Consider the following 9,283-nt stretch of genomic DNA (forward strand, 5'->3'; position numbering starts at 1 on the left):
CTTTGAATGCTTTCCTATGAAGGTTTATTATTGCTGCATTATCCAGCATGAATTGTGTGACTCTGGAGACGTGTCTGGAGCTAGCAAGCCTTTTGTAAGATAGTGTGTGCAGCCTTTGTTGTTTAGTTCTGTCATGTTACAGTGCTTAGGTTGCTGGACACGGATAGAGATGTCCTTCTCTGTTTGACTCTTCTCTAGTGTGGCCACACCCACAAGGACATGATAGTTCAGGACAGCTGACAGGTGTGCAGGTCACGTCAGCTTCAGTGATCAGCAACGTCAGAGCGGACGTAAGCAGCAGGCTTCTTTCTTTTTTGAACAGTAGCCCACCTATGTTTCCATAAAGTTACAGTATTCTTGACAGTGTCCTTCGCTTTTCTTGCAGTTGACAATACGGTAATTTGGGTCAGGCTCTGTAAAAAGGAATATCCAAATTAGTATCATAAGATTATGCCAAGAGTAAGTCAAGGGTCATTTTTAAAGTAAGGCTATGATGCCAGAGATGGCAATGCACATGAAATAGCTTGCTGTGTGCATAATTTCAAATTCTAATCCATGAACACAAGTCCAGACAGCACTCTGTTCCTTCAGAGTCTCCCAAGTCCCTATATTAACAAAATGGCATTGTAATATTTCCTCACAGCGTACTGTCAGAAAGAACATAAGCCCCACATCGTGCCTGCCTATATTTGTGGTGTGACAACTGCATTTCCTTGTTTCCTTCCCTCAGTGAACTAAGTCCTTTGAAACAGGAGGTGAATTCCAAGGAAGCAGAGATTATGATAGGGTAAGAAAGCAGTTAGAGCTGATGGGACTGTATCTACTGAATATCAGCAGGAATTTGCCAGCATTCGATGGTCTTTCTTCTCCACTGACCCTGGTCTCTGAATCAGAAATGATTTTGAGATTAAGGGCATTCCAGGAACTACCAACTCCTCCAGGCTTTGTGGATTTGGAGCTGGCTCTGGGGTAGGGCATGGGGACAGAGAAGAAGCCTGGATAGGACCAGAAGAGTTCAGAAGAATGTTTGGGTTTGTGGTACTTTGCCAGTCCCTTGTATCTGTACCCACAGGAGGTGGCAAACAGCTCAGCCTGTCCTCTTCCTGTTTCCCCAAGAAACCTGCCTGAATTTCATCTGACACCCAGAACTTAGCAAGTATTCAACAAATTCCAATTGAGAAAACTACCTCCAAGGCTGGGGTAACAAGGAACGGGGTAGGAGAAGAAGCGTCTTCTCTGGTTACTACTTGAATCAAGTAGGACATTACCATAGTGAACTTAGACAACTCACCTCTGGGCCCCTCAAGACTCCTATGTTTCTGAGTCCCTCAAGGATCCAATTTCAGTAGAGGCTACAGGATCTCCTGACTTTCCTGACATCTACGAAAGACTGAACCTCCTACACCGTGTCTCCACAGTGATGCTCACTTCATCCCAGCCACACTGTCCTCTCCATCACATGCTCGGTATTTCCGTAGTGGATAGACCTGCCTTGTTCTCCAGTGTTTGACTTACCATGGTAAGGAGCAGTGTGCGGAGGGAAGCGTTTCACTCTGTGATGCAACAACTGAGACCCATTCACTCCTTGGGCAGGAAATTCATCCTTGGGGAAACTGGGAGGTTCAGTGACTTGGTAGTTAACGGATGAGGCACTGGACAACCCTGCTGAAATTATGGATATTTAGAAACTCTATCCAGCAACCCAAGAAGATGGAATACATTTCAACAGTGAGTGAGGCTTGACAAGAGACTGGAATGAACTTTGAGGGATTCACACATATTCTTTATGTCTGTGTTTATCCACATGTATGTATGTGTGGGGAAAATGGAAAGAGTGGCCTGTGCAGAAATGCACCAGGAACAATGGGTACCTCAACAACAAGCTCAGCCTCCATCATGGACATCATAAACGCACTTGCCAAGATCCCTAAATCTAAGCCTCAATGTCCTCCGTAGAACATAGAAGAAAAAGGAGGAATCCTTACTCTTGGAAAATTAATGCCACCAGCCCATCTGAGAAGCCAACTCACTGACTTCTCTTCAGAAGCCTCATTAGGAAAATATGTTCCAGGGGACACAGATGTCTACAGCTGCCCTAGACATCCATACCTAAAGCAACAACAAAGAAAGAGCAGAAAGAGCCCGGGCCCAAGGACTAAGTCATGTTTCTGCCTTACCTGGAAACAGCAGGGCCACAAGGAGGAGGCTGGCAAAGGAAGGAAGGAGTCTCGGTTTCATGGCTGTGGAGGGGACTGCAGGCAGTGAAGGGCCCCGGGTGGGTGGGCAGCTGTTGCTCTCTTATAGCTGAGCTGGGAGTGTGGGCTGGGAGCCTCCAGACAGAGTGCACAGTCACGAAGGTCACAAGAAGATGTGTTATGTCCCCCACTGTTCCCAGAACAAACTTTTGAGTTATGTGGGTTTTGTTTTTTCAGGAAGTAAAACAAATGATATGCCTGAATGCTTTGGGTGGGCTTGATAAGAGAGTCCATGAAGGTAAATTAAGATGTAAGCCATGAAGAAGCAAAAATAAATGTGATTAGCACATCAGCAGCTTTCGTAATTATTTTCAATAGCTTTAACATAAGGCTACAACGCTAATTCTATGTTGTCTGCAGGACACGTTTATCTTAGTGGAACACCATTGTTCATGAAAACATAAGACACGGGCTAGGCACGGCTCCAGGTAGTCAGATGAATTTAAAATAGTCGTCAATGCTCTTTCTTCTCTGTTCAGTCACTCTGGGATTATTCACCCCCTCCTTCTCCCTCATCTCCTTAGACTCCTTCTTTTCATTTTAATTTAGCTGGACAGTGTGACCAAGAGAATCCCAGGCAGAGCACCTCCTGGGTGAGACTGCCCCTGTCATCCCCAATGTTCTAATGGCTCCCTTCTGTTCTGCCTTAGGACGTGCTCTGGGAATGGTAGGGTGGCCCATAAAGATTGAAGTTCCATATAAACTTCATAATCTATTGGAAAATGAGTCAATTACCCTGACTCAAGCCTTGGTGAATACTGGAGCAGAGGCCAGTTTAATTTATGGTGACACAAAAATTGTTTAAAGAGAAGCCACTTACAATTATGGGTTGGAGAGCAGGGAATACAAAGCAAATGTACATTGAAAAGTGATCAGCCTTCAAAATGGCAGAATAAAGCAACAGTAGCTCCGAGCCCAGAGATTACCGTTGGCACTGATAGAGGAAAAAGACTCAAACTAGATTTACATGATGGAATTCCATGTAACATCAGCAGGTCCTAGGAAGGGTCACTATGGTAACACCGTGGGAATGTGTCTCATTTGCACATATATTTTGTTTGAACAGAGAACACATCTTAGACTATTTGTATAATTGAAAATACTCATCTTGGAGTGGAGAAAAGCGTAAGCCGGTTGAGAACAGAGCAGCAGCCATGGGATCCAGGGAAGCAAGAAGAGCATGCAGGAGGCTGAGCCCTGGGAACAGGGGTGCACACAGGTTCAGCAGTGTCACACAGCCTTAGACCTCTGGAGTATTCAACGCTACAATGCCGCTTTGTACTTGACATCTCATTCCCCTGAACCCATTAGATAGTGTGAAGTAAAAACAAGAGGCTTCAGTGCTAAAGAGGACATTATATGTTGCATATCCTGTGCTGACTACAACATGTAACTATGTACATGAGAAGGTCTTCGACATTGTCGTCTCTTTATCACCTCCTGGGTGGCATCTCAATTAATCCTGGAAATGTGAATGTGGGAAGGAAAAAACCCAGAGTAGCCAGTTTGGTCTCAGCAGCTTTTGTAGACTCAAGTTCCACCTTTAAAAGGTGCTGAGAGGAGACCCACAGATGAGTGAACTGAGCCTTGCCGTGTGAGTCTCCTTGTTTTGAGATTTGAAAATTTCAACGTGCTAACAGAACCATGGATGCTGTGGGGAGCACCTCCATTAGGGCTGTGGGGAGCACCTCCATTAGGGCTGTGGGGAGCACCTCCATTAGGGCTGTGGGGAGCACATCCATAAGAGCACATAGGATACTCTGGGAGAAAGAATTTCACACTGAGGAAGACAACACACAGACAGTAGAAGCTAATATGGAAAGGGAAAACAGGAAATCCTTAGAATAGCAGTAAATGAGATGGATTGAAGAATTAGACAAAGGTCAAGGGCTTCTGGACACACAGTAGCAATGGGTGTTTTGATTGCCTCATTTTGTATGCATACAAGGAGTCACAGAATGTACCAGTTTTTCCAATATCAGTTTGATCTGCAATGGTTTTTGCCTTCCTAAAACTCTGCTCAAGTGATACACAAAGGAGCAGAATAAACTTTCTTACAAGAATTCTAAGAAATAAAAAACCCCTTTGAAGGACTAAAAACCTCACATTCTTGTGGATGTTAATAAGCCTATTGAAGCTGCTGTTCTAATAAAAATTTCACAGAATTTTAGACCTGAAAACCTCATTCAATTTCTCACCCACGGTCTCTTCTCTTTTCTTCTTTCCTCTTCTCCTCTCTTCTTTTCTTTCCTCTCTTTAATTGAAAATGCTTTTCTTCCTCATATAATATATCCTGACTATCATTTCCCTCTTTCTACTCCTCCCTGTTTCCCCACCTCCCCTCCATCCAGATTTACTCACTTTATATCTCTCATTAAAATACAAGCAGGAGAAGCTGCCCTGAGCATTCTGCTATCCCACATGCACGTCCTCGCCTCTTCTCCACATTCATCAAACCCCTGAATCATATAGACAAAAACATGTTGCCCTCTGAGAGGCTCCACCCAGCAGCTGACTCAGACAGATACAGACACCCTCAGCCAAACAGTGGATGGAGCTTGGGGACTCTTAATGGAAGAATAAAAGGAAGGATTGCAGGCCCTGAAGTGGATAGGAACTGTACAGGAAGACCAATGAATCAACTAACCTGGTCCCTTGGGGATCTCAGAGTCTGAGCTACCAATCAAAAACTTAAATGGACTAGACCTAGACCTCCCTGCACACAGGTAGCAAGTGTGCAGCTTGCTCTTCATGCAGGTCCTGGACAACTAGTGCAGAGGCTATCCCAAAAGCTGTTACCTGTGCATGTTCTTCTAGGCTGCCTTGCCTGGCTTCAGTGAGAGAGGAAGCACCTAGCCTCACAGAGACTTAAACTGCTGGGTTTGAGGAATACCCAGGGGGCCCCCACTGACTCAGAGAAAAAGGGAAAGGGGAGGGGGAAGGATTGTGGGAGAGAGAGACTTGGGAGGGGGCAGTGAGTGGGATGTAAAAAGAATAAGAAAAAATAAATAAATTTAAATTGAAATTTAAATAAATTTAAATTGAAAAAAAAAAAAACAAACAAACAGGGGGGCTAGAGAGGTGGCTCAGTGGTTAAGAGCACTGACTGCTGTCCTGAGTTCAATTCCCAGCAAACACATGGTGGCTCACAACCATCTGTAATGAGATCTGATGCCCTCTTCTGGTGTGTCTGAAGACAGTGGCTATGTACTCACATACATAAAAATAAATCTTTAAAAAATAATTGGGCAGGACTCTAAGGGATCGTCATAAAATATAATAAGATAAAATAAGACTCAACACCTCAGAATTGGACAAAACAAACAGAAGGGACAGGGTCAAGAGAAGGCACAAGAAACGGAGACCCATGCTTTTGCACTCGGGAATCACATACAAACACTCCACCAGGAGTGGCGCTATGTACATGAAGACCCTCCCTCCCTCACTGATCTAAGAACAGACAAAGAGCAATGAGGATGTGGAGTGTTCATGTGTATGAACCACACACTGAAGACTGCACCCAGCTGTACTGCATGTACACCAAGACAGCTCCGAGGACGAGGCAAGGTTAAAGCAGAAGGAGGGAAATTCATTTACAAAGTTATAGAACTTCAAGGTCAGAGAACAGAGGACAGAGGACAGGAAGCGGGGCTAAGGGAGGGTGGGAAGAGGAAGGCAATAGGCCAGTGGGATAACAGAACCCAAACACTAGCCAGATGCGTGGAATGAGTTCTTCTGCTTGACAGTACCATAGTGTGTCTGAGCGTTACAAAACTCAATTGTGTGTTCTATGAAGAACTAGAAGAGAAATGCTCTAAGGTTCCCAACCTCTCAAAAAGTCAGTGTTGAAAGGGAAAGAAGTACTAACCACCCTAACTAGCACACATCATACACCTGATTCAAATTAGTACCCTGTACTGACAAAAAAATGTACGTGTATGTTGATTTTAAACTTATTTTTTATTTTTTATTCTTCTCTCATACAATGCATCCCAACTGCAACCTTGCTCCCACCTCTCCTCCCCTGCCACACCCCTGCATCTTCCCTCTCACCCAGATCCAATGTCCCTCTGTTTACCTTCAGAGAAGAGCAGGTTTCCCAGTGATATTACCCTATGTGTGCTGATTTATAAAGAGTATGATTTGGGAGTCACAAAGGCGTGGGTATAGTTGTCATGGGAATGGTGCCATTCCTCCCTGTGGGTTTGGTTCCTTTGAAGTAATTTCCTGTCACAAAAAACTGTGTTGACCTTTGTCACATCCCAATAGTGAATACATTCCCTTAAACCTGCTCGTGGAACAGTTTCACTCCCTCCCAACACCCCAATTTCCAGCTCTTTGGTCTTTGCTTTTAGTGCATTGGGAAACCCCAGAGCCTCCCTTGTTTTTTCCTAGAGAAATATGCCTTGAAAATAAAGCCCATGAAGTCCTTGTTAGCAGCTTGCAAACAAAGCTGAAGGGTAAATTAAAAAGAACCTATGTGAACATTGGCTTCACTCATCTGAGTCTTACCCAAGATAAACTTTTGAGTTAATATAACTCTGTCCGATTCTTTTCTATGTCTCAAATCTGAATCTGTCCTTTCACGAGAGTTGGATTTTTTTTCTAAGCTCTTGTGTTTGTGTTTCTCTTTCCTGTCTGGGTACAGACTCCGTGTAAGTGTGTTCAAATAATTATCTTTAAATCTGCCGCTGGTCAAGCCAACTATCTAAGCTTCAGTGGCTCTGCCTAGCTCAGCTGCCATGTTCCGTGGCCTGAGGCCATGTGTCGCAGCTAGAAACGGCCAGCCAGAAACACCAGACCTGCCACCCATAAGACACCAGCATGGGAGATGGCTCTGCCAATCTTTCACTCTGTCTCTGCAAGGCTGGGCATTGCCCAGACCATCCCACCAACCACTCGGACTCGGTACAAATGAGACTCTAATGCTTAGATTATCCAAAGACTTATATATTTGGTAATTATCAATAACAAGATGCTCACTCAATCAGAGGTGAATCCCAATACCCAACCTAGATATAACAACTACCTCTGACTGTGGGAGACATGTGAACATCTGCCTCCATGTTCCCCTCTCTCTCCTCTCTCCTAGCTCCTCCTCTTCCTTCTCCTCTTCCTCTCCTTACTTCTCCCACCTTATCTCCTATATAAGTGTCCCTTGTAGATTGATGACCATGAATTGCTTTGATACATGTGTATCATGGCAGGTCTTCATATCTCCCTTGACTTTTACAGTAGGCTCTGACAGTCTTTGGGGACAGCGCTGGTGTTTCAGGGCTTGAACTAGGTCATTTCTCATTTGCTCAGCACTCACTGTTCCTGCTCTTATTTCTTCTCTTATCAGCCTTCATAGGAATCCAGCATTTCTCTCTCACAATGGTCAATAACCTCTTTTACTATATCCCTGGCATTTTAACTACAATGTGATGCGGATTCATTTCTGGCCGTGATAACTTGAGTTCTAAAAGTCTTGTATGCTTATATGTCGTTTCTTTCCCTAAATTTAGGAGATCACCTTCTATAATTTTATTGACTAAATTTTCTGGGTTTTTAGCCAGTAGCTTGTTTCTTTCCTCTCCACTGCAGATTCATGTGTCCAATCTCTTACTGATTTTCCATGGGTATTGAATGCTGTAGTCATGAATATTTTTCCTTACTTAAATATAGTAATTCTTCAACCTTGCCCTTGATCCCCATTATCCTTTATTTCTCCAGCCTAGTCTGTTGGTGATGTTCTGTTCTGAGCTTTTCATCTGATTCATTGAGCTTTTGTTCCTATGATTTCTACTTTGTTGTTGTTCTGTTGCTTCTTCAGAACCTCTATGTTTCTGATGAATTTCTCACCCAAGTAATTGATCTCAAACTCCAGGTTATGAATCGCCTGTTTTCTTCAGTTTCCTGTTTATTTGAATCTGAAGTGAGTTTATTGATTATTTATTTATTTATTTATTAGATATATTTATTTATTATATGTACATGAGTGTTCTATCTGCATGTACACCTGCATACCAGAAGAAGGCATTAGATTCATTATAGATGATTGTGAGCCACCAGGTGGTTGCTGGGAACTGAACTCAAGACCTCTGAAATAGCAACTGGTGCTCTTAACTGCTGAGCCATCTCTGAAGTCGTATTGATCATTTTTTAAAGTAAATTTGAATTCTTTGTCTGTCGCTTCACCCCCTGGATGTTTCAATTTAACCACTTCAGATTTTTGAGCTTTTAGCAGAATCATGTTTCCTTCCTTTTGCTATTTCTATCTTGTGATTTGTGTATTGTCTGGGATCAACTCTGGCTGCTATATGGGGATCATGCTAGTGAGTGGTCTTCTCTTGAAGACTTAATCACTTATTCTCCAATATCTCTCAGAGAAGTAAAGACACACCGAAATAACATCAAAAAAAAAAAAAAAAAAAAAAAACTAGCTATAAAAACCAGAGAGACACAGAAGGCCAATGACTGACTACTGATAACCAACCATTAAAAAATCATATGGAAAAAATGAGAGAAAAGTGTCTGATGACAAACAGATGTTAGTAAAGGAATCAGATAAAGGCAGGAGGAGGTACAACGTTTAAGTGTCTTACAATAAAATTAGAGTTTAAAACAATACTAAAATGTAATGAGAAAGGGCAAGATAGGGTGGGGGAAGAGGAGGGAAAGGAGAAAAGAGAGAAAGGGGAAGGGAGGAGGAAAGAGAAAGAGACTGATTTTAAAGTTGACGAGGAATTAAAGATGCTTCTTCCTGGGCCTCTAGTTATGGAATTTTCCACCATGGAGACTGGTAGAGGTTATCTGGCTCCAGTCCTCCCCACTGTTCTACATTAGACTGCATGTGGGCTGAGTGCTGAGCCACTGTGGGCTGAGAAGCATCTGCATGCTGTGCCAGTGTGGGCTGAGATCTGTGCCCGTGTGGACTGAGGCCAAAGTTTCAAGTCTTCTCATACTTGGACCACTGCTGGCCCCAGAGAACTTCGCAGGCAGAGCTCTTGCCTCAGAGACCCTCAGTTTGTTTACCCAGAGTGAAC

At 43.4% G+C, this 9,283-nt stretch overlaps 1 protein-coding gene across 2 annotated transcripts; it reads right to left on the bottom strand.

Annotated features, from left to right (window-relative positions):
• Window positions 1–330: 330 nt before the first annotated feature.
• LOC117721994 (sperm-associated antigen 11B-like) lies at window positions 331–2,238 on the bottom strand. 2 transcript variants are annotated; one of them, XM_034520909.1, is made up of 3 exons: window positions 2,178–2,238; window positions 1,516–1,662; window positions 331–413 (listed from the first exon to the last, which is right to left on the bottom strand). In XM_034520909.1, exons 1-3 carry the CDS (start codon window positions 2,236–2,238, stop codon window positions 331–333), a joined length of 291 nt encoding a protein of 96 aa, XP_034376800.1. The 2 variants fall into 2 exon arrangements, with proteins under 2 accessions (XP_034376800.1, XP_034376799.1); XM_034520908.1 differs by having other exon boundaries at window positions 1,516–1,665.
• Between the last annotated feature and the right edge of the window lie 7,045 nt (window positions 2,239–9,283).

This window comes from Arvicanthis niloticus, chromosome 16, assembly GCF_011762505.2.
Source record: "Arvicanthis niloticus isolate mArvNil1 chromosome 16, mArvNil1.pat.X, whole genome shotgun sequence".
Taxonomy (NCBI): Eukaryota; Metazoa; Chordata; class Mammalia; order Rodentia; family Muridae; genus Arvicanthis; species Arvicanthis niloticus.

What these genes read in the sequence shown, in the direction of transcription:
- LOC117721994 (XM_034520908.1), bottom strand. Translation starts at nt 2,238, where the DNA reads ATGAAACCGAGACTCCTTCCTTCCTTTGCCAGCCTCCTCCTTGTGGCC. An exon ending in TGTGGCCCTGCTGTTTCCAG is followed by an intron (nt 1,666 to 2,177) that starts GTAAGGCAGAAA and finishes CCATAATTTCAG; the next exon opens with CAGGGTTGTCCAGTGCCTCA. An exon ending in GCACACTGCTCCTTACCATG is followed by an intron (nt 414 to 1,515) that starts GTAAGTCAAACA and finishes TCCTTTTTACAG; the next exon opens with AGCCTGACCCAAATTACCGT.